General features: G+C 36.6%; 1 protein-coding gene across 1 annotated transcript in view; it reads left to right on the forward strand.

Moving 5' to 3' along the window:
• Positions 1 to 26,066, forward strand: part of AGL (amylo-alpha-1, 6-glucosidase, 4-alpha-glucanotransferase) — a 79,498-nt gene that overhangs the window by 24,551 nt on the left and 28,881 nt on the right. The window contains 16 exon segments of the mRNA XM_053591350.1: positions 316 to 503; positions 2,441 to 2,564; positions 3,135 to 3,298; positions 3,575 to 3,676; positions 3,791 to 3,946; positions 4,065 to 4,215; positions 6,299 to 6,423; positions 6,518 to 6,630; positions 6,749 to 6,883; positions 11,132 to 11,262; positions 14,416 to 14,552; positions 14,797 to 14,930; positions 16,235 to 16,410; positions 17,816 to 17,918; positions 21,501 to 21,726; positions 23,364 to 23,475. Coding sequence (XP_053447325.1) covers positions 316 to 503; positions 2,441 to 2,564; positions 3,135 to 3,298; positions 3,575 to 3,676; positions 3,791 to 3,946; positions 4,065 to 4,215; positions 6,299 to 6,423; positions 6,518 to 6,630; positions 6,749 to 6,883; positions 11,132 to 11,262; positions 14,416 to 14,552; positions 14,797 to 14,930; positions 16,235 to 16,410; positions 17,816 to 17,918; positions 21,501 to 21,726; positions 23,364 to 23,475 — 2,277 coding nt within the window.

Genomic DNA, 26,066 nt, shown 5'->3' on the forward strand with positions numbered 1-26,066 from the left:
GTAGAATTATAGCTTTAAAAGACCTATTATATTATTACCATTTCTTTTTTCCCGGAAGAAGCAACTTGGATTTCTGAAATTACGTACACATTTTTAGAAGAGACTAAAAACTAGAATTTTCACAAAATGGGTATGAGAAATAAATGAATATTGATTTTTAAAAACTTTGTCTCGTATCATTTTAGATATAATTTTAACCAGCATATTGTTTATGGAAGAAATGATGAAAGCCGCCTAGAAACAACAGTGTTTCCTTGAAGCACTTGTTTTCATTTTATTTCTTGAACCGTTAAAAGCAATCTCCTTTCTTAACAGGTTCAGAAGTTTATTTAAGGAGAGAACTTATTTGCTGGGGAGACAGTGTCAAATTACGCTACGGAAATAAACCAGAGGATTGTCCTTATCTCTGGGCACACATGAAAAAATACACTGAACTAACTGCGACTTATTTCCAAGGAGTACGTCTTGATAACTGCCACTCAACACCTCTCCATGTCGCTGAGGTACAGAAAAATAATTCATCTACATTGAGGAAAGAATTCATTGTACTGTCTTAGCTTTCTAAGTAGGCTATGCAGACATATATTTCCCTTTTTGTGTAGATTCCAGTATTGATGTGGTGGTAATAGTTAACACTTGTATAATTTGCATGATTTTAACATGAGATTATTAAGGAATTCTGGGCTATAAAATATTTGACAAGTTAATTTTTTAACTTTAGGGAAGTTGATCATATTGTCTTTGGTAATATATAGCACAACTATATTGTCTACTGATATATATAAAATATTACTATAATTTGTCTAATTTTTAGATTGCTTTCAGTAAATATTAGCAGCAACTGTGCAGTTGAAAAGCATATTACACATTATAGTGATTTTTTTTTTTTTTTTTTTTTTTTTTGAGACAGTCTCACTATGTCACCCAGGCCTGAATGCAGTAGTATTATACTCTTGCCCAGGCTGCTCTCAAACTGCTGGCCTCCAGCAATCCTCCTGCCTCAGCCCCCCAGTTATTAGGATTATAAGTGTGAACTATAATGCCCAGCTGTTCTTTACAGTAACTTTTGAATAATGCCAATACTTAATAGTATTTCTACCTAATACAGTTTTATAAATAAACGTAATTTTTTATTCAGCTTCCTAGTGATAAGCGTCACTTAAGTGTAAATGTGTGCTTATTTGTAAAATTTCTATTTCTGTAATATTAAAGTAGTATTATAAAGTATATATTTCAAGTCCTGTGTTAAAACATTGATTTGAATTGAAGGGATTTAGTGAACTTAATTAAGCTGGTAGAACATTATTTAGCTCCAAAAGATGGCAGGGTTTATTTTTATTATGCTTTTAGCAACAGCAAAAACATATATACTTGAGAAATTTTATAACATGATAGCAAAAAAGAATGTTAAAATTTAATTTGCTTAATTTTAAATTACAAAATTTTTCAGGACTTTACTTGTTAGCTGATTAAATTTCAAATATTTCATTAATGTTTGTGTGAATGTTATGTTAAAAAGAATTTTGGGGCTAGTGACTCACGCCTGTAATCCTAGTACTCTGGGAGGCCGAAGCAGGTGGATTGCTTGAGCTCAGGAGTCCTAGACCAGCCTGAGCAAGAGTGAGACCCCGTCTCTACTAAAAATAGAAAAAAATGAGCTCAGTGTCATGGCCGGAACCTGTAGTCCCAGATGCTCAGGAGGCTGAGGCAAGAGCATTGCTTGAGCCCAGGAGTTTGAGGTTGCTGTGAGCCATGATGTAACAGCACTCTATCCTGGGGCAGGAGAGTGAGATTCTGTCACCAAAAAAAAAAAAAAAAATGTTTTTTGGAACCACTCTGATTTCTGACATAAGCCAGTATTTTCTGATTATCAGCTAAATCATTAGCATTAAACATAAATTATACAAGTGGAAAATTGTGAAGTATAAGATTTTAAGAGTTTATCTCCATCTGTGGAAAAAGCTGGCTTCAGTCTGGTCAGTCAGACTTAATTGTTGCAACAGCTAAATAATTTACCAGCAAAGAATTTATCAATAGTAACTTAATCAGCCACCTAGACATTAACAGTCTGATTAAAGGTATTAAAAACAAACAGCAACCAGGAGGAAAGCCGACAGAATTGCAGTGCTGATGGCTTACATACTTTAATGTGACACTAATTATTTTTCTTTTTTCCCCTGATGTCTCTCTATATTTGTAAAATCTAATCTTCCTTTTTACCTGTTTTATTCTCTTTACAAATTCTCTTATTTCCTATGTGTATTGGTGTCTTTGATGTTTTCTTACATATGCATAATGAAAAATATTTGGAAATTCTTGAATTTCATTTTTTTTCTTGCTACATATTTTCTTATGTCAAATCCATGCCAGTCTTGTCTCCTTTCTTTTCTCGTATTTTGCTTTTCTCTTTCTGCTCCATTTATGTCTGTGCTTTTTGCAGTACATGTTGGATGCTGCTAGAAAATTGCAACCCAATTTATATGTAGTAGCTGAACTTTTCACAGGAAGTGAAGACCTGGACAATGTCTTTGTGACTAGACTGGGCATTAGTTCCTTAATAAGAGGTAGGCTTGTTGGAGTATGTTTCTCATCTAAAACTTTAGCTTTTGTTTAAGTAGATTAAAAAGTACTTAATACCTTTATTTAAAATCCTTAATAATTTTTAACACAGTGTACGAAGTTCCCTAATATAATTCATTCTATTTTTATCATTAAAAATTTCTACTTTGGGGTAAAATACTTCATTTCAAATTGAAAGGTCAGTGGTATAAACTAATGACTTGCAAACAAAACCATTTTTTTAATTAATGAAAAAAATTATATAAATATGTTTTCATCCTGTCCAGGATATATGGTACACTGTTTAAATTTTTTATGATATTGTAAAACTTACATCCTCAGAAACAACATATGTTCCCTTTTCCTTATATGAGCCATTTCTCCAGTTAAGTTACAGAAAGACTTTTTTGTCACTTAAACTAATGGAAATTTGTTTAAAATAAATGCTTAAAGCAGTTGTATTTTTGGTAACATTGATGTGGTCTTTATTTTGTAAATCAGTCATAATGAGAAATCTAATCTCTCCTTGGACATAAATAATGAAGATTGTTAAAATATTCTGTAATATTCTGCAGAGGCAATGAGCGCCTCTAACAGTCACGAAGAGGGCCGACTAGTTTACCGATATGGGGGAGAACCTGTTGGATCCTTTGTTCAGCCCCGTTTGAGGCCTTTGATGCCGGCTATCGCACATGCCCTGTTTATGGATATTACCCATGATAATGAGTGTCCCATAGTGGTAAGCATCAATCATCTTCATGTACTTAATTATTTTGCTAAATATTCTGGTATGTAGCTCTCTGATAATTAGTGGCAATAACGTCTATATTCTTCAAAATAATGTCTTAGATTTATAACTGATTGCAGCACATAGTTTTTACAATGTTTTATTTAAAAACAAATTAATGGACCTTATAAAATATATTTGCATAATTATCTTTTTCGTTCATTATGCTGTAGAATGGCACTTGTCATCTGAAAGAAAGTAAATGCTTGCTTTGTTGTTGCTTTCTAGCATAGATCAGTGTACGATGCTCTTCCAAGTTCCACAGTTGTTTCTATGGCGTGTTGTGCCAGTGGAAGCACAAGAGGCTATGATGAATTAGTACCTCATCAGGTCGGTTTACATATTGTTTTTTAAAATCTACATGGCTAACAGCTTTGAGCATTGTTATCAAAAGCTCTCATTATAATTAAAATGTATACATGGCTAAATTTTATCTCTCTCCAGATTTCAGTGGTTTCTGAAGAAAGGTTTTACACGAAGTGGAATTCTGGAGCAGTGCCATCAAATCCAGGTGAAGTTAATTTCCAGAGTGGCATTATTGCAGCCAGGTGTGCTATCAATAAACTTCATCAAGAGCTTGGAGCCAAGGGTTTTATTCAGGCAAGAAACTAAATTTTATCAATACGTTTCTTAAAGTTCAATTTCAGAAGAAGCCTTTCCGGTTTGAGCACCCGTTTTTAGTTTGAGTTCTCACCTGGTTGCTCTTTCTCTTTCTCAGGTGTATGTGGATCAAGTGGATGAAGACATAGTGGCGGTAACAAGACACTCACCCAGTATCCATCAGTCTGTTGTTGCTGTATCTAGAACTGCTTTCAGAAATCCTAAGACTTCTTTTTATAGCAAGGAAGTGCCTCAAATGTGCATCCCTGGTAAAACAATCTAAATATTATTCCAGTTATATTAAATTACATTATAATGTTATGTTAACTTGTGATTATATGCCACGTATCTTAAATATAGTATAGCCAGTTTTGATGTCACGCACCTGTAGTTCCAGCTACTTGAGAGACTGAGGCAGGAGGATTGCTTAAGCCCAGGAATGGGAGGTTTAGTGAGCTATGATGACAGAGCAAGACTCTGTCTCAAAAAAAAAAAAATTACAGTATTATCTCAGATTTTGTTTTGTTTTGTTTTTGAGACAGAGTCTCACTCTGTGTTCCAGACTAAAGTGCTCTGGTGTCATAGCTCACAGCATCCTCAAAGTCTTGGGCTTGAGCAATCCTCTTGCCTCAGCTGGGACTACAGGCAGGTTTCTACTGTATTTATTGGCATCATTTCTGCTAAATAGACTTAAAACTATAGGCGTGCACCACTGTGCCCAGACAGGTTTTTTTTCTCTGTTTTTAGCACAGACAGGGTCTCTCTTTTGCTCAGGTTGGTCTCAAATTCCTGAGCTCAAGCAATCTACCTGCCTTGGCCTCCCAGATTACTAGGTTTACAGGAGTGAGCCACTGCGCTTGACCATTACCTCGAGTTTTGTTTTTGATCATTCTTAAAACATTTCTACTTGTCAACCCACAAAATTGTGATTTTCATTATGTTAAATGTTTCATATTTTGTTATTTTAGTATTCTATTTTTAATATTCTGTAGTATAGTTAGTAGTGTTATTCTTTCAGTTTGGACTGTACAGTAAGAATAATTTACTTTGAGCAATCTTCTTGGTGTGTATTTCTAGTGGTAGAACTTCTGGATCAAAAGGTACTACTATTTCCAGATTAATGACTTAAAGCTTAAGTTATTTAAGCAGTAAAATTGAAATTTTATATATGCTTTGATCCAGCAAATCTACTACTAGGTACATATCTGAAAAAATTTCATGTATATTCATTCGAATCTTCAAGATTCAAGAATATTTCTTGCAACATTATTTATAATAAAAATTAGAGACAACTTTAGTGGAATGAATATATGTTCATATATTCATACGGTGGAATTTTATTTGGCATTTGAAATAAATGTGTTAGAGAAAATGTAGCACTGTGAATGAATCTAAAGAATAATGTTGATGAGTAGAAAGCAAGTTGCCAAAAAACATATATAACTTGAATTCATTTTAATAAAACTTGAAAGTGTGGAAAATAACATATGCTGTTTAAGAATATAGTATACATATGTAATAAAATGTCAGGAATAATGAACACCAAACTGTTAAGTATCCATTACCTCCCAAAGGAAAAAAAGGGTACACAGGGTGTTCACTTGTATTTGTAAATTTTTCATAAGCAAGGTAGCAGTACCTAGGTTTTTAAAAAGATGTTCTCTACTTTTTATATTTCTGAATAGTTTTTTTAAATGTAATAAGCCTTTCAAATTATTTACTTCCCTCTGCTCAAAATTAGGAAGATTATAGACTATTTCCTAGAGCTAAGCCATTATTTAAGATCTTCTTTCAAATAAAGCTTTTTCAATTAAGGTTTTTGTTTGTTTGTTTTTTGGATTTTTTTTTTTTTGTTGGAGTCTCACACTGTTGCCCTTGGTAGAGTCCCGTGGCATCACAGCTCACAGCAACCTCCATCTCCTGGGCTCAAGTGATTTTCTTACCTCAGCTTCCCAAGCAGCTGGGACTACAGGTCCTGGCTATTTTTAGGGATGGATCTCATTCTTGCTCAGACTGGTCTCAATCTTGCTTAGGCTGGAGTTGAACTCCTGAGTTCAGGCAATCTACCCTCCTCAGCCTCCCAGAGTGCTAGGATTTACAGGTGTGTGCCACACCACCTCGCCTAATTAACTTTTTTTTTTTAAGCACATATGAAAAATGCATTCTGAATAAAATCATCTACTTCTAGACTATTTGGTATTTTTTAAGTTAATTGGTATGTTATTTTCATTTTTTTTCCTGTGTCTGAGGGTATGTGATTTTCAACTCTGAGATGATTTGAAACTACATTAGCAATTCCTAGTTTCAGATGGTTACACATAAAAGTTTGTTAAAATTTTTATATATTCTTAGGCAAAGTTGAAGAAGTAGTTCTTGAAGCTAGAACTATTGAGAGAAATACAAATCCTTATAGGAAGGATGAGAATTCAATCAACGGAATGCCCAATATCACAGTAGAAATCAGAGAACATATTCAGGTATTTGGGAATCTCATCTTACTATTATGTTTAATATTCTAAGGACGTCAGAATTATTCATTTAATTGATTTTTTTTAACTTAATTTTTCCAAGCTTAATGAAAGTAAAATCGTTAAACAAGCTGGAGTTGCCACAAAAGGGCCCAATGAATATATTCAAGAAATAGAGTTTGAAAACTTGTCTCCAGGAAGTGTTATTATATTCAGGTATGTTAATTGAAGTTCAAACTGTTGAATTCGTTTATATTTAAAATAGTTTGCATATTGTGTTAATTTTGAATGAATTTACTCCTAAAAATGAACCATTTTTTATTAATATTTTCAGAGTTAGTCTTGATCCACATGCACAGGTAGCTGTTGGAATTCTTCGAAATCATCTGACACAGTTCAGTCCTCACTTTAAATCTGGGAGCCTTGCAGTTGAAAACTCAGATCCTATGTTAAAAATTCCTTTTGCGTCGTAAGTATGCCTTATTTTATAATGACTTGCCACTTTAATAACTGATAAGTCACCCTTCGGCTGATTTGAGCAGTTTTGAGGGTGCTCTGTATCTTTGCTCCTGGATGCATACCAGCGTGTCAGCGTGACCTGTTGTTAACGTTTTCCCCTGTTGCTCTTCCATTCGTGTGTGTGCTCAGATGTGCACTATCCTGTGCTTGTGAAGTCTCTTTAGATATTGAAACATGAATGCCTACATGCATACACACACACACATCTGCATCTATCTGTATACACCCATACGCACACTCACACACACACAATTTCTCTGAATTATTTGGGATTTCGGACTAAGTTGCATGCATCATACCTTTTACCATATCATTTTTTAAATTGTTAACATATTCTACTATATGGCTATACTATTATTTAACCAGTCTCCCTTTTTTGAACATCTAGATTGATTGCTTATTATTCCCTCTGTTATGTCTTTGTACATTCATCTTTGCATAAATCCTTAATTATTCACGTACGAGGTGCCAATGCATAGTACCAAAGAATATGAATTTTAGGGTTTAGATGTGGGTTTAACTTCAGCCTCGTCATTATCAATATGCTCTTGGACAAATTCTTTAAAACTTTCTTCATCTCAGTTTTACATCTGAAAAATAGGGCTAATAGTAACTACCTCTTAGGTTTTGTGTGGATTAAATAGGATGACACGTATAAATCACTTAACACAATACCTGGCACATAGTAAAAGTCAGATACATGTTTGCTATCATTAGTACTAGGGTAAATTTACAGAAGTGGAATTTTTTTGTTAGACTCCATTCATATATTTGAGGCTTGTACTGATTCTCTCCAGGAAGATTATATTAATTAATTAATACTTTCAGCACCATCCTTACTAATACTGAGTATATTTTATTATGTAATGCGGTATTTAAGAGCATGAAGTAAAGAAACGACTGAGTGTTTTGGAAACATTCAAACTGGTTTTTCTTCCTCTGTTCTCACACCACCACAACCAACACAGCAGACTTTTGTTATGTGTTTTTTCCCTACACATCAAACAACAGACACCAGCTTGGGTTCCTCTAATTCAACTCTGTCTACCTGGAGGTAGCATCAGTTGCCATAGATGAGGGCTCAGTCCCCAAATCTGTTTCTGCCACCTTCCAGTCACCAGTCGCAAGTCAGGGCCTCTGGAACTTCTGACCGACCAGCTTCAAGTTGGGGTTCCCATGACCCCTCTTTGGGTTCAGTTAATTTGCTGGAGCAGCTGACAGAACTCAAGGAAACACATTTACCAGTTTATTTTAAAGAATGTTACAAAGGATACAGATGAAGAGATGCACAGGTTGAGATATGGGGAAAGGGACACGGCTCCTCACCTCCCTGGCACACCATCCTCCAGGCACCTCCATGAGTCAGCCACCGAGAAGCTCCACGAACCCTATCCTTTGGGGGTTTTATGGAGGTTTCATTATACAGGCATGATTGACAACTGTGTAGAAACGTGATTGTACAAAAAGCATTAAGATCCAAACCCATGAAGGCCTGTCTGTGTAGGTTCTTCCCGCCTCTCCATGCAGCTTTCCTGTTCCCAGAGCACAGACCAAGATCCTTTCTGGCATGGGGTCTTTGACCCACAATTAGAGACTTGCCTTGGGCACGTAGAAAGAGAAGGACAGAAAGTCAAGAGAGAGCTTCTGTTCCCGGAGGCTACTTCTGAGGCCTCAAATGCCTCAGCATTGTAACAAGGACTGTTGTAGTTAGGAGCCAGGATCCGTAGACAAAAAACAATATATTGAAAAAATCATAATAATACACCGGTTTCGAATTCATGATCAGGCTCTTTTTAGCTATAAGAAGTCCATGGGAAAGTTATAATAGATGAAATGATATTACCTCTCATACAGAGTTGTGAAGATTCCTTAAGTAAAACACTTAGAACAGTATTAAGTACCTAATAAGTTATCAATTAAGTGTTAATTATTAATAATCAATTTGGTAAATAGAAACTACTTTAAAATAACACTGCATTTAATTTACTTTAAATATTAGTTAAGCTAATCTTTTTTGGTCCATTGGCTGTTCGTATTTATTTGTTGAAGTGTCATTTTATGTTATTAGCCCATTTTTCTACAGTATTCAATTTTTGTTGTTTTATAAGGCCTTTTATTGCATATTAACTCTTAATTCAAATTATTCTTAGTAATTAATTACATTCTAAAACAACAATCTGTGATGGAGCAGGTTTATATTTCTATGGAATGCTTATAAAATGTACTTTCCTCTCTACACTTCACATTATCTTAGGGCAAGGCCAAGAATCTGCATTTTAATAAGCTTCCTAGGTAATTTTTCTGCACACCATCCATTGGCTTATATGGGTGGGGAACCTGTAGCCTTAAAGCCACATATAGGCGTCTAGTTCCTTAAGTGCAGCCTTTTGACTGAATGTAAATTTTACAGCACAAATTATTTTATTAAAAGGGGTACAGCAGAGAAAGATGAAACTTTTCTTGTCACTTTTCATGCTTAAAAAAGAGCAATCTTGAGATTATAAGGCTGTAGATTCTCCTCCCTGCATGACAGGAAGGTGGTGGGAACAAAGGATAGCCGACAATGACTTTCTAAGCTGAGAAAGAACTGAAAGAAATAAGGAAGTAATAAGAGGCTGTGTTTCCACATAAAATGTCAGTTGTGTAAGATGATGTTCTGGCAGCTAGAAGCACAAGAAAACAATAGTTTCAGTTGTATTTAGGTGTAGTCGGTTACACGATCTTACTGCTAAGTGAACCCTGGAAAATCAAAGGCACCGTTTCCCCGAAAATAAGACAGTGTCTTATTTTAAGGTGTGCTCCCAAAGATGCGCTAGGTCTTACTTTCAGGGGACATCTTATCTTTCCTGTAAGTGGGTCTTATTTTCGGGGAAACGGGGTAGTTACTTCTCTCTGACCATTACCAAGAAGCATCTTTATCTGGGAAAATTTTAGTTCTTTAATAAAGAAAACTCAAGGGAAGTGGAACCTTAGAAGAGGAGAGAAGGAACTGGAGGGAAATACAAAGTCAGACCACACGATTTTTTTTTTTTAAGTCAGTCTCCCTCTATGGCCCCACGCAGAGTACTGTGGTATTATCTTAGCTTACTGTAGCTTCAAACTCTGAACTCAAGTAATCCTCCTGCCTCAGCCTCCTGAGTAGTTAGCACTATAGGTATGCCACAGTACCTGGCTAATTTTTCTATTTTTAGTAGAGATGGGGTCTCATTCTGGTTTAGACTGGTCTTGAATCTCTGACTTTAAGCAATCCATCCACCTCAGCCCCCCAGAGTGTCAGAATTATACGTATGAGCTACCCTGCCTCACCTGAGACCACATAATTTCTTAGGTGGTTAATTTTGACTTTTGATGATCCCTTTATGGGTTCTTTGATAAGTTTGTTTTTGTTTTAGGTTTTTTTTTGCAGTTTTTGGCCGGGGCTGAGTTTGAACCCGCCACCTCCAGCATATGGGACCGGCGCCCTACTCCTTTGAGCCACAGGTGCCGCCCATCCTTTGATAAGTATTTTGAGTTTGAGAGAACTGGCATAAAAAGTTCTTGATGTCTCAGGAGAATACAAAGGAGGAGAAAAACTAAGTCCAAAATAGAAAAGTTTCTTAAAAAGTAAGATAAAAGATACAGCACCCAAAAGATTTTTCCAACATACTTCTAATCAATAAAATTTGGCACTTCTCTAGGCATGGTGGCTCACACCTATAATCCCAGCACTTTGGGAGGCTGAAGCAGGAGGAATGCTTGAGGCCAGGAGTTCAAGACCAACCCAGGCAACATAGTGAGACCCTGTCTCAACAACAAAAAAAAATTTTAATTGTCAGTTAACCAGGCATGGTGGTGGGTGCGTATAGTCGCATTACTTGGGAGGCTACGGTAGGGGAATCACTTGTGCCTGGAGTTCAAGGCTGCAGTGACCTATGATTGTGCCACAGCACTCCAGCCTGGGCAATAGAGTGAGCTCCCATCTCTAAAAATAAATTTAAATTAAAAAAATTTGGCATTTGATTAATTCCTTGAATTTTTGGCATATTTTTCCCAAATAATTATTATTTATAATGTATATTGTATATGTTTATTTGTTGAGTTCCCAAAATATTAACAGGACATTTTATAGTCATAATTCAAATGTTACTTTTTTGATTCTATTGATAGCAAGTGAAATTTCAATATATTTAATCAGTTATCTTTATTTTCCAATTCTTAGTATTGCCTCTAGATTAACTTTGGCTGAACTGAATCAAATACTTTACCGATGTGAATCAGAAGAACAGGAAGATGGTGGAGGGTGCTATAACATACCAAATTGGTCAGCCCTTAAATATGCAGGTCTCCAAGGTAAGCGAGTAGAAGGATTGCTAGCTAGGCTTTGTGTTTTTCTCTTAGGGTCGTCTGGTGTCTTCCTGTAGAACTGGTATGGGCACAGAGTGTGACAGCTTGGATTTAAATTATAGCTCTGCCTTTTACTCATTGGTTGACCTTTGGCAAGTAACATAACTGCTTTGTGCCCCCAAGTTCTACCTCTGTAACATGTAAAGAGTATTATCTAATTTAGAAGGCTTTGGGAGGATTAAATAAGACCATGTAAAACACTAAAAGCATCATGTGGCAGAAAGTAAGCAGGGTTACCTAGAATTACCAGTTTTGTATCAACCACTAAGGTCATTTATAGGTCATTATATATGGTTTGACCTCAATTAATATTTCTTGATCAGCTTTGTTATACATAACAAGAAACAGAATATACTTGTTTGGGCCCCAAGTGAGACTTTAGGTTGTAAATATAATAGTCATCTATTTTCCATCTAATTGGAATTTTTTGTTGTACATTAGTTTTATCCTATAAAGAGAACTTACAGTAAAATAACTGTGTAGTTAGAGTAGTTGTAACGTGAGTTAAAGGACCGAAATATTTAACTATCAGTTTGATCCATCTAGTTGGTAATGATTTCTTAAATACTTATCTAAGAAGTTTGCTTTATCATATCTGCATTCCTAGTTCATATAGTTTCCCAATTATCATGCCTTCTTTTCAAATTCTTATTTTTTTGTCCATCTAGCTCATCTTTAAGGGCTAATGTAATTCTTACGACTTCCATAAATTGTTTTTTTTTTTTTTTGTAGAGACAGAATCTCACTGTACCGCCCTCGGTAGAGTGCCGTGGCATCACACGGCTCACAGCAACCTCTAACTCTTAGGCTTACGTGATTCTCTTGCCTCAGCCTCCCGATCAGCTGGGACTACAGGCGCCCGCCACAACGCCCGGCTATTTTTTTGTTGCAGTTTGGCCGGGGCTGGGCTTGAACCCACCACCCTCGGCATATGGGGCTGGTGCCCTACTCACTGAGCCACAGGCGCTGCCCCAATAAATCGTTTTTTAACTATAACTTTTGACAGTAATTTCTTTGTCCTCCAGACACTCATTGTGTTTTTTATTATACCTTTTACTTGACCCTTAAAATATGTATTTATTGCCTTATTTTGGTAATTAGCATAATTTTTTTGTTTTTTTTTGAGACAGTCTTGCTCTGTCACCCTGGCTGAGTGCAGTGGCATTCTAACTCACTGCAACCTGAAACTTCTGGGCTTAAGGGATCCTCCTGCCTCAGCCTCCAAGACCTGGGACTACCAGTGCACACTGCTGCACCTGGCTATTTTTTCTTTTCTTTTCTTTCGGTCTTTTTTTTTTTTTTTTTTTTTTTAGTAGAGACAGATTTTGCTCTTGTTCAGGTTAGTCTTGAACTCCTGAGCTCAAGCAATCCTCCTGCCTTGGACTCCCAGAGTGCTAAGATTATAGGTCTGAGCCACCACACCCAGCCTTTTGTGAATCTTTATCATTGTGGTTAAGAAATAGGATTAAAAACCAGACTTCCTAGGTTACACTGACTAGCTGTATAACCTAGGTGTAGTTAAGCTACTATGCATGGCTCAGTTTTCTCATCTATAAAATAGACATGATAATGGTACCTCCCCCAGAGGGTTATGGTTAGGATTAAATGAGTTAACACATGTAAAGCACTTAGACAATCCCTACTTCGTACTGAGTACTTGGAAACTGTCAGCTTTAAAACTCCACTAAGTAGATTTTGAACATTGAGAAAGAAGAAGGTAGGTTTCATCTTCTCTGTGGTACTTGTCTTTTAGCTTTTATATTAGACCTTCTACAAAGCAAAGCACATAAAAAGCTCTCAATAAACTTCTTTGAGACTTTTGTACTTTGAGCATTTTTTCTAACACCTTTATTTTTAACACAAAATGTTTTGTGCTGTGAGTGATAAAGAAATGTACATGTTACCAGTTTTAAGCAACAATATCTACTCCTTTTTCACTCTGTTGAATTCTCTTTACTTGACTAAAAGAACCATATTTTGGTGAGCTCCTTTTCTAGCCTGTCTTTTTTAAAGTTAAATCTGGTTCTTTACTAATTCTGTTTATCCTCCCAATGAAATGGTTCTGCTCATTCTTTTTACTTGATTTTTTACCTTATATCCATCTCTTTTCCCTCTGATAGTTTAATATTTTCATCAGCCCACAAATCACTCCCTTCAGGCTATTAACATCAGATTAAATCAAACTTACCACTTCTTTGTCCTTTCTCTCGTCTAAACAAAGTTTACTTGCCTGCATTTTACAGTATTGTATGTTTAATCGTGTTGGAATACAGGAATGTGTTTTGGGATCTTCCCCTGGCATCCTCAGTATTCAGTCAGTAATTATAATTTTTTGATTCTTTTCTGTTTTCTTTGATATACCACATCTTTTTTATTTCCACAGTTACCATCTTATTCTAGGACCAAACCATGTAACCAGTTTTCCAACCCTTGTTACCATAAATCATTCCATTCTATAGGTCATCATCAGAACTGTTTTCTAAAGCATTGTTTTCATCATGATGTCCCATTATTCAGCAGTGGAACTGGCTTCACTAAGCATTATGCACCCTCCATGGAAATGCTAATGCTTATTAGAGCATTATTTTATACTGTCTGTTTTCCAGCTTTTTATTTTTATTTTTATTTTTTTTGTAGAGACAGAGTCTCACTTTATGGCCCTCGGTAAAGTGCCGTGGCCTCACACAGCTCACAGCAACCTCCAACTCCTGGGCTTAAGCGATTCTCCTGCCTCAGCCTCCCGAGTAGCTGGGACTACAGGCGCCCACCACAACGTCCGGCTATTTTTTGGTTGCAGTTTGGCTGGGGCTGGGTTTGAACCCATCACCCTTGGTATATGGGACCTGCGCCCTACCGACTGAGCCACAGGCGCCGCCCTGTTTTCCAGCTTTTTAATGTGTTAAGCTTTGTTTCCTAAAGACGATTAGGCAAGAAATTTATCTTCAAGTTACTTATTTTTTAATTTTTTAAAACATGCTACAGAAATAGTTCTTGTGTCTGCCACTCTGGGTTCACCTCAAATCATTGACGCAGAGTAGAGACTAGAAGCTGTGGGAATAAATTGTCTCTGTCAATAATACAGTATCTCTGAATTTTCAGGATTAATGTCAGTACTGGCAGAAATAAGACCAAAGAATGACCTGGGGCATCCTTTTTGTGATAATTTGAGATCTGGAGATTGGATGATTGACTACGTCAGTAGCCGGCTCATTTCACGATCAGGAACTGTTGCCGACGTAAGTAGAGCTCTTCTAGTCTTTTAAAAAAAAAGGCATAACAAGAATCATTACCATGTTATATATAATTATGTTGTTTTCTAAGCTGAACCATTTTCTTCCTTTCTTCATCATCTTTCAGTTTTAATATATAGAAATCTGGTTGATAGATTACTAGGTAGTAAAGCTACATGTTTGGATTTTATCTCTTAAAACACTACTGTGTACACATACCAAATTAACTTTTAAAATTATTTTGTAACAGGTTGGTAAATGGTTGCAGGCCATGTTCTTCTACCTGAAGCAGATCCCACGTTACCTTATCCCATGTTACTTTGATGCTATATTAATTGGTGCATATACCACTCTTCTGGATATAGCGTGGAAGCAGATGTCAAGGTATATCTAGCAAAGCTTAAGTAAATAGTTACGTTTGTGTAGAAACCACATATAGAGTCACTTTCTACACACTCTTAAAAGATTAAAACATGAGGAATTACCATAGGCTCATTGAGCTGAAAAAGTTTTTAGCATGTAATAAATTTATCAGCATCCTTACTGTGTAGTATTTAATTTAAATATTAAAATCTGTTCGAAAAGGTAAGAAAACATCTTGATAGGAAAACTAAATTGTTTTATCTTATTTCTATTTGTAAACAGACTTACTAAGTTAATTGATACAATTTCTTTTTTCTGGAACGCTGGTAATATTTTATTTCTTGACTTGGGTATTGGTTACATGGGTGTGTTTATTTGTGATCATTCATCTAGTTATATACTTATTATTTGTATTTTTCTTATATACACAAATTATACTTTAGTTTAAAATTTTGTTTTTAACATGTGATGGAAAATGAAAAGAAATGGAACACAATAGCTGACAGTGCCAGGAGAACCCGATTGGCCATTTACCTAGAATATTTACCCGCTAACATACTGAGCACATGTTAGCAAGTCAGTAAGTGCTAGTCTATATTATGAATTCTGCCATTTTATTTCAGCATGTATTTGTGATCTTTTATTTGTTATATATTAAAAATGTATACCATTCTTAGGTATTCCCCCATATGGTTAGTTCATAATCTACACATGACCCAAGCAAGCAAAAAGCCAAAATCCTTCAATGATAACAATCACGGCATTTGCCTTCTAAAAACTTGGAAGGCAAACTGCCCAACATTAAACAGTTTACAACTTTCAGAACTGCCTACTTCAAGAACAATAGATGAGGTTTGACACCCTTAGCACAGTGGTAACAGGGCCGACCACATACACCCAGGCCGGCCCGAGATACAATTTTTTGATTATACATACACAATTTTCAATCAATTAACAGAAAAAGTATTCTGGCATTATTATGAGTGAAATTTGCTTTTAATGATGAATTTCCCTATAATTAAACCACAAATTGAAGCATACCAGTGAGAACTACCGAATTGATTAGGGTATAATTTCAGAAAGAACAAAACTACAACTCTACCATTTGATTTACAACAATGGACTTAAAGCCAGCTAAAATAATGGGTAAATTGAAAGCAGTTTTAAAATCTATCCAAATTGAAAATTTTTTCCAACTAGTATTACTGTTGTTATGCATTTATATAGAAAAATCATTTGAAAGAAAGAAACCCAGTAAAATAAAACTGCTGAGAAGTTCAGTATATCTGCAAATAATATTTTAAACTCCATCACTTTTGTTACAGCTTTATTCAGAATGGTTCGACCTTTGTGAAACATCTTTCGCTGGGTTCAGTTCAAATGTGTGGAGTAGGAAAATTCCCTTCTCTGCCGCTTCTTTCCCCTTCACTTGTAGATGTACCGTATCGGCTAAATGAAATCACAAAAGAAAAGGAGCAATGTTGTGTTTCTCTGGCCGCAGGTAAGAAATTATTACAAGGTTAAGTTAGTAGTATTCACAGAGAAGAAGTTAAGGGAAAACGATTACTTTTTAAAAGCCTGTAATGTTGTCCAAGATTTTATGTTACCACTTAGTAAATTTCGTAGATAGTCACTCAAAAATAATAGCCATACTTACTATTTAATTTTAACTGTGCACCAGGCATTTGTGTGTGTTTTGTATTGTTGTAGGTTAATTCCTTTCTTCTGCATGTTTCTATTCTAATTCTTTTCATGTTCTATTTTTTTAAATCAAATTTATTTTACTTATTTCTCCTGTATCATATTCCCCCACCACCCCCAATTTTTAAAAAGAAGCCCAACCTTATAATTACAAAACTTGTAAAGGTCCTCTACAAGTTTTAAAACATAAAACCAATGTCAAATAATTTTTTATTATGTGTCTAATTATGGTCAAATGCTTTCCACTATATATACACATAGCGTATATATGAGAGTGTCTCACTCTGTCACCCTGCAGAGCGCCGTGGCATCATAGCTCACACTCTTGGGCTTCAGGGATCCTCTTGCCTCAGCATCCTGAGTAGCTGGAATTATAGGCAGCTTTCAACTGTATTTATTGGCATCATTTCTGCCAAGTACATTTAAAACCTGAATTAAGTAACAAATCCAAGCAAGCAGAACAGGCTAAAGATAGGCTTTTGTTTTCTTTTTAACCAATTTCCAGCATATTTCTAGAAAGTACTTAGTATTTGAGGCCACTGAAATTTAGAACTTTCCAAACTAAACCAAAAATGTCAAGTCACAGGAAGAAAGTAATAAAATGATCTTTGTGATTCCCGGGTTACCCTTAAATTCTTACCTGCCTAGAGCAGATAAAAAGACTTACGGATACCCAACAAAAAAAATAGAACTTATTTTTTCATTTAGAATGATAAAACGTTAAGTATAATGGTGTATTTTTCACCTAATTCTAGGGGATTAGCTGGGCGTGGCGGCTCATGCCTGTAATTCTAGCACTTTGGGAGGCCCAGGCAGAAAGATCACTTGAGGCCAAGAGTTTGAGACTGGCCTGAGCTACATGGTGAGACCCTGTCTCTACTAAAAAAAAAAGAAAGAAAGAAAGAAAAATTATCCACGCACAGTGGTGCACATCTGTACTCCTACCTACGTGGGAGACTGAGGAAGGAGGACTCCTTGCTTGAGCCCAGAAGTTTAAGGTTACAGTGAGCTGTGGTGATGCCACTGCACTCTAGCCCAAGCAATAGAGCAAAACCCTGTCTCAAAAAAAAAAATCAAGGAGTTTTCTGACTCCTTAAAAATTATCCTTGTTACCCCAGGTTTAGGGCAACTATTTTTATAGTAATGGAGTTCATAGGTTTGTGTGTGTCATTATGATTAACATGCTATGTTATGTTTTCTGCTAGGCTTGCCTCATTTTTCTTCTGGTCTTTTCCGCTGCTGGGGAAGGGATACTTTTATTGCACTTAGAGGCACACTGCTGGTCACTGGACGCTATTTAGAGGCCAGGTAGGAGAATTTCTGAACTATTCTAATGCCAAGTTTATATCTGAATGTTTTTTATATGCTTGTCAAACTTTCTTTCTCATCCATCTGTTCTCAACAACATTTGGGAAGTACCTTTTGTTTAGGTGTTTTATTTTATTTTTTATATGCTTGATTAATAATAGAATTTCAAAAGGGTGAAAATCTTCAAAGTTATTAAGTTCTAGTGCTTCACATTACAGGTCCGGTTATTTTTAGCATTAGCTAATTTTAATAAAACTAAAAATTCTACAACCATTTTATTCTTCTATAATGAAGAAACTCTAGCTCTTGCTAGATCTTTGTCTGAGTCTTATGGAAAGAATTATAATATCAGGTTTTCCTCTATTTTTTATCAGACCTTATAAGCTCTAGTTTTATATTTTCTAGACTTAAAAATGGTGTTTTCTTATGTCACAATAGTATAAATGAATTTATTAGAGGTTGAAAAGGTCTCCAGTGGTGCCCCTCAAAGTGTGTTCCACCAATCAGTAGTGTCATCATCACCTGAGAGCTTGGAACACAGGTTCTTAGTCCTCATGCCAGACCTCCTGAACCCCAACCTGAGGCCGGGGTATGTGGTGCTCATAGTCAGAAATCTGTATTCACAAGGTTTCCAGATGGTTATCAACAGACCAAGGAAAAAGCTTCAAAATATTACTCTACAAGTTAAAACTTAGCAAGCTGTGTGTGATGGCATATGCCTCAAGTCCCACCTACTCAGGAAGCTGAGGCAGGAGGGGCACTTGAGCCTAGGAGTCCCAGACCAGCCTGAGTAACACACAGTAGAAACTCTGTAAGTTGACCACCCAAGCCAGTGTAACAAACTTGTCAACATAAGGAACTAGGCCTGCTGAACCAATATGGACACGTGGTGCATGTCTGGTCTAGGAAAGTTAGGTAGTCTTAAGGAGGTGGTCATTGTAGAGAGGCAGTCAACTATGGAGGTTCTACTATAGTGAGACACTATCTCCTTAAATCAAAAATAAAACTTGTAGCAAAAAAGAATTTATATGACATGTTTTGTTGCCATCAAGAGAATAACTGAAGGTTGCTTTTTTTTATACACCAAAAGTTTTATTTTTGATCCTTTTGAACTTGAAGTTTCTAGGTGGGCATCTGAAATGAACTGCATTTTTTTCCCGCTAACATAATATACGATAAGAATTTCTCTTATTAAGTTATCATTGTGGTACTATAGAAATTTGGAAGGCTGTTTTCCTCTTCCCTAAGTGCTCCTACATGACTGAGTTAGAAGTAAGAAGTGGAGCATCAGTATTCATCATGGTATACAGAGGTTAAGGACATGGGCTTCAGGTCCGATTGCCAGCTTCTAACCCAGGTTCCAAACTACCAACTGAGGGATTCCTTAACTCTCCTCGTGCTCTGTGTAAAATGGTTCTGAGTACGTATCTTACAGGGTGTTGTGAGGATTAAGTGCACTAATACAGTTAAAATGTCTGTACAGAATATGCTAAGCATTCCATAAATGTTAGTTTGTATGTTGTTGTTATTTGCCTTCCCAATAATCCCTCTGTGCACCATCACAAATTTCTGCTTCTTAACTTTATGGATAGCTGTCTAGATTGTGGCCTGTCACCTATTTTATGTAACCTATGAGCAAAGAATAGCTTTACCTTATTAAAGGCCTATTGAAAAAAAGAATATGTGACACAGACCATATATGGCTCCACAAAGCCTAAAATGTTCACTGTATCATCAGTTATAGAAAATGTTTGCCTCCCCTGATCTGGTTGATTCCCAGAGGATAATGTATTTGTTAGGATAGTACTTACTGTTATAAATTATAAACACTTACATTTCAGTCGATTTTCACGAAGAAAATTTATTCCTTGCTTGTGGTGAGTAGGCACCTTGCCACACAGTGATTCCGGGATATGAGTTCCTTCTGTTTGGAAGATCTGCCGTCTCTATGGCCTCTGTGTTCTCTTCAGGCAGCTGCAGAGAGGGAAGGAGCCTGGGGAAACGCTTGCTTCCCATACACTGAACATGTATCAGTTCCCTTCTCATTCTGTTGCATGGAATACAGTCACTTGGCCACAACCAGCTCTTAGTTTGGCTGAGTGATATAGGAAACCCATTTTGGTGGACATGTATCACCACTGCAGATGGTTCTGCTTCCTCCCTCTACAGAGGTATTCAGAATCAGAACAGATTTTAATTGAAGTGTATAACATTGTTCCAGATGGTTAAGATTGGTAGCCCTCTGACCTTTTATTAATTGGAAGTATAGAAAATAAACTTTCCTGGCTCGGTGCCTGTAGCTCAAGCGGCTAAGGCACCAGCCACATACACCAGAGCTGGCAAGTTCAAATCCAGCCTGGACCTGCCAAACAACAATGACAGCTACAACCAAAAAATAGCCTGGAATTGTGGTGGGTACCTATAGTCCCAGCTACTTAGGATGCCAAGGCAAGAGAATCACTTCAGCCCAGGAGCTAGAATTTGCTGTAAACTGCGTTGCCATGGCACTCCACCGAGGGTGACAACTTAAAGCTCTGTCTCAAAAAAAAAAAAAACAGAAAGAAAAGAAACTTTCCTGTTGCATTATTATTTAAAAGGCATTAAACTGAGACATGGAATTAACAAAATTTCTGAAGGGTTTAATCAGAAAGCACTAAGGTTTAGACATTTTAAATGACTTTTCCAAGGTCATGGAGATGACAAACCTAGGAGATCTAGACTTCAGCTTTATTTCTTTTTCTTTCTTTCTTTTTTTTTTGAGACAGCGTCTCACTATGTCGCCCTCAGTAGAGTGCTGTGGTGTCACAGCTCACAGCAACCTCAAACTCTTGGGCTTAAGAGATTCTCTTGCCTCAGCCTCCTAAGTAGCTGGGATTACAGGCGCCTACCACAATGCCCGGCTATTTTTCGTTACAGTTGTCATTGTTGTTTGGCAGGCCCGGACTGAGTTTGAACCTGCCACCCTTGGTGTATGTGGCTGGTGCTGTAACCACTGCGCTACGGACACCGAGTCTCAGCTTTATTTTTTAATCTCATGCTCTTTCTAGAATGTCATACTCTCTTACTAAGTTGTCATTTGATATATAATAGTAGAATAACACTTTACAACAAATAACCAGTTTTTAAACATGAATTCTGTTTTTCAAGGTCAGCTTCTATTAATTTATTTTCTTATGTTTGTTCTGTTCTTGCTCTCTTTTACACATATTTAAAATAATAAAGTCCACATTTAGTAGTTACTTAGATTTTGAAATACCGTAAATTTCAAAAGTACAATCCAGAGCATTGACAAGGGACCTTAAAGATCACCCAGTTTAGTCCCTCACTCCACAGATCAAAAACTATACCAGAAAAGGTACATTACACAGATTAGTGAAAAATCCTAGGCTGGAGTCAAGGTTTCTTAATTTAATTCAGTGCTGCTTCTATCGTAAGAGTACTTTCTACGTGAAAATGTAAAGAAAAAAGGGCAGGAGGGAAGATGCATCCATAATATTATTACCAAAAGTGGCTGGGTTTTGTCTTTAATTTTTTAAGTGCTTGTTTTCATTTCAAATGATCTACGTTATTCTGTTGTTTTAGGAATATTATTTTAGCATTTGCTGGCACCCTGAGGCACGGTCTCATTCCTAATCTTCTTGGTGAAGGAACGTATGCCAGATACAATTGCCGGGATGCTGTGTGGTGGTGGCTGCAGTGTGTTCAAGATTACTGTAAAATGGTTCCAAATGGTCTTGACATTCTCAAGTGCCCAGTATCCAGAATGTATCCTACAGATGATTCTGCTCCTTTGCCTGCTGGCACACAGGTAGCAATCATTTCTTTAAATAATTTTTTCCTGAAAAATTACTTTTAGCATCTAATATAAAAATAAATATAATTAAGAATCCTAATCATAAGAATTATTCAAATATCAGTATTATTCACATCTGCTGGTGCTGCGAGGCATTGCGGAGATAAGACTTGCTCATTGCTTAAAGAGTTCAACTTGTGGTAGAAGAGATGGTTTGCACATAAATGTGGTCATTGAAAAAAGGTTTAGAGAAAGTACTAGGCAGCCTCTAAAAAGAGAGAGAGACAGAAATATAGCAGGTGGATCTCTGGGAGAACTTTAGAAAGTGCCTAAAATTTCACCTAAACGAGTCTTAAAAGGTGAGTAGGATTTCAGGAGAGATGGGGGAAGTTGTGAGGAGACCTGAGCTGGAAGGAGTGATAAAGCACATACAGGATTGAAGCCCAGTTAGGGGACATGTTGCTCAGTCTGATCTGGCTTTGTGTTCAGGGCACCTGCAGGGTCGCGAGAGATTAGCCTTGACTACCAATCCAGGGAGTTTAGAGCTTTTCTTATGAACAGTGAAGAATGAACAAACATTTCTTAGTATTTTTTTTCCCCAATCAAGAATGTACATTGAGAGCTGGTCCGAGGGCAGTGGTGTTTACAACTAATTGATCACAACCAGTTACAGATTCCTTTGTTCTTTCTCCACTCCCACTGCTTCACTTGACTAGCCTAAAAAGGGATGTTCAATGATGCTGTTCTTTCGCCACTCCTGGTCTGTCTTTGCATTACGGTTTGTTTGGTATATATGACTGGGCAGGGGGCGTAGTATCTGTGTAAGCTACTTGTGTGTCCCCCTGATGTTTATTTATATCATGAAGTATTCGAAGAACATTTGTCCAAAAATGTTCTTACCTGCCTTCTTTTATTGGCTGACGTTCATTAAAGTGAATATAGGCTCGTCCAATGAAGCAAATATTTGTTTTATACATAACTATTTGTTTTCTCATAATTACATAATCACCAGTAGAATTTTTATATAGTAGAGTTTTCGTTTTATTCAGATTTTTTTTTAAATGAGACATAAACTTATAAGGACTCTAAATATTTTGTTTTAATTTAACATTCTTTACCTTATTTTTTAAAATACACTTATATATTTTCCTATATGTCATCCTGAATATCATATTTAGTAATTGGGTAAAGAAAATGCATTCACTAGAGATCTTTTCCCAAGTCGTTATAGATCCTCAAATTTAAGAGTACTCCCTTTGAACATTATTTATTCCCCCTACCTGTGGATGCAGATTAGTGAGAATTGCAATGCCAATTTAAAATTTAGGTGCTGGATGACAAGCGAGGTTCATTTATTAGTTGAACACACTAACAATACAAGCTCACTAAATTGGTTTTTGTGTTTCAGCAAAATTATAAATTATTTCATGTCACGGGCATGAATAGTCAAGACTACTGATGTCGCCTGTTCTCATGGCAAACTGTATTATTTGGTGTGTAAGAGCTGCTTCTTTCCTCAGCCCTACCCCGATCCCTATTTCTGTCTCCAAAGGGAAGTATATATTTTAATATCATTTCATTTGCAGGATTTGATGGAAGATAAAAAAAAGTGTAATTTCTAACAGAGGTAACATCTATCGTATCTCAAACAGGATCAACCACTGTTTGAAGTCATACAGGAAGTCATGCAAAGACACATGCAGGGCATACAGTTCCGAGAAAGGAATGCCGGTCCACAGATAGATCGGAACATGAAGGATGAAGGTACAGGAGTTGAACTACATAGTAAAGATGTACTGACATGGTGAAATCCAACCGTGTAATTATTCATTTACTTGATTAAGTACATATCTGTGTGCAAAACTTCAGGATACAACAGTGAAAAAGATAAACAGTGTCTGATCTCACCAAGTTCTTCGTTTCTAAAGGAAAGATAAAGTTTTATATCTTTTGTCAGCCAATTTAGAAGGTAATTTTGGTGGTTGCATTTATGATGGTAATAATAACTTCAATGAACTGCTTGCTGAGCGCTAGACATTGTGATAACGACTTTACCTATGTTATTTCCATTTAACATTGGTTCTTGAAAGTTGAGAATGAGTTATCTTGTTTCTATTTTTACTAAATGAAAAGACTGAAGCAGAGTAGCTTGCTCAGTGTCGCAGTTACTAAGTGGCTGATAGGGTTTCATCCACGGTCTGTGTCGATAGCTGAGGTTTATTAGTATACAGAATTAAAACAACTTTGCTTGAACTTCTTTTGAGGCCCTCATACTCCTCATCTTCTGGTACGCTCTCATTGCCGGCCAATGCAGTGCTAACAATTTATTTCATTTATTCCCTATTTCCCTTAGAGCAGCAGTCCCCAACCTTTTTGGCACCAGGAACCAGCTTTAGGAAAGATAATTTTTCCACAGCTGGGAGGCTGTAGGGATAGGATGGGAGGCCGGGTTCAGGTGGTGATGCCGAGTTCCTAACAGGCTTTGGGCTGATATGGGTCCATGGCTTGGGGGTTGGGGACCACAGCCTTTGAGAACCATTCCGATGGGTTTGTTGTCTATTTTGTAAAGCATGTATTATTTTATGGGCATGTAGTTTTGTTTTTTTTTTAACTTTGTAATTTTGAAAGAACTAGAGACTCACAAGAGGTTACAAAAACGATACATAGAGTACCTTGAACCTTTCACCCAGCTGCTTCCAGTGGAGATACCTTATATGTATAAATGTGGTACAGTATCAAAATCAGGAAAGTAATGTTAATATGGTGTTCCCACCTTTCACCATTTTTTTTTACATTAACTTGTGTGAGCTTACACATGTATGTGTAGTTTCAGTTTGACCCCACGGATAGCTTTCTGTAAGCACGACCACGATCAAGATACTGAACTGGTCTGTGCTCACAACGATCTTTGTGCACCTCTGTATAGTCACACCTACCCACCCTGCCCCTACTGCTGATCTGTTCTGCCTCTCTATAGTTTGGTCATTTTGAGAATGTAATAGATATATAAATGGAATCATATAGTATGTAACCTTTCGATACAGTTTTTTTTTTTTTCACTAAGCATAATGCCTTTGAGATCCATCCAAGTTGTTGTATGTATCAATAATTTACTCCTTTTTATTGCTGAGTAGCGTTTCTTTTTAGGCATATACACAGTTTATTTAAACATTCATCCCCAGAAGGGCTTTTAGGTTCTCTCCATTTTTTTTGCTAATACACATAATGTGTATTTATCATTTGACCATAAAATTGATCATTTTACCATTTTTAAGTGTCCAAGTAAGTTGCTTTAAGGATATTCACAGTGTTGTGCAGCCCTCATCACTAGACCTCTCCAGAACTTTGCCGTCCTCCCAAACTGGAACTCTGCCTCATAAATAGTGACTCCTCATTATCCCCTCTCTCAGCCTCTGGTGACCACTATTTTGCCTTTTTTCTTCTTCACCTTAACCATTTTTAAGTGCATAGTTTCATAGTGTTAAGTATATTCACATTGTTAAGCAACAGATCTCTAGAACTTTTTCATCTTGCAAAACAAACGCTGTACCCATTGTACTAGTTCCTCCTTGTCTTCCCCACTCCCCCTCCTCCCCGACAACCACCTCTCTACTTTCTCTTGCTATAATTCTACTCCTTTAGCTACTTCAAGGGAGTAAAATCGCGTAGAATTTGTCCTTTTGTGACTGAGTTATTTCACATAGCATAATGCCAAGGTTCACCCACACAGTAGCATGTGACAGGATTTCCCTTTATTAAGGCCATCTGATATTCTATTGCATATATACATATTCTTTATTCATTCATCTGTCAGTGGACATTTGGATCGCTTCCACCTCTTGGCCCTTATAATACTGCAGGGAAGATGTGTGTGCAGATGTCTTCCAGATCCTGTTTTCAGTTTGGACACATATCCAGAAGTAGAATGTCTAGATTGGATGGTAATTCTAATTCTTCGAGGAACCTCTATAATGTTTATCATAATGGCTGCACTGTTTACATTCCCACCTGCAGTGTGCATAAGGGTTCTCATTTCTTTGCATTCTCTTCAGTACTTGTTATTGTCTGTTCTTTTTTTCTTTTTTTATGATAAAAGGATTTTATTTTCTTCTGGGTAGATGCCTACTAATGGGATGGCAGGATCAAATGAGAGGACTAATTTGAGTTCTTTAAGGATTCTCCATACTTCCTTCCAAAAAGGTTGTATTAGTTTGCAGTCCCACCAGCAATGTAAAAGTGTTCCCAAGGGGCCTTTTGAAGGACCGATCTCTAGGGAGGGAGCAGGAAAAGTCTAGAAAGTAGAGCAGGATGTAGGCCATCCCCTTGGGAGGGCTGTAAGGCAGGGAGAGGAAAGA

This window comes from Nycticebus coucang, chromosome 5 (genome assembly GCF_027406575.1).
Source record: "Nycticebus coucang isolate mNycCou1 chromosome 5, mNycCou1.pri, whole genome shotgun sequence".
Taxonomy (NCBI): domain Eukaryota; kingdom Metazoa; phylum Chordata; class Mammalia; order Primates; family Lorisidae; genus Nycticebus; species Nycticebus coucang.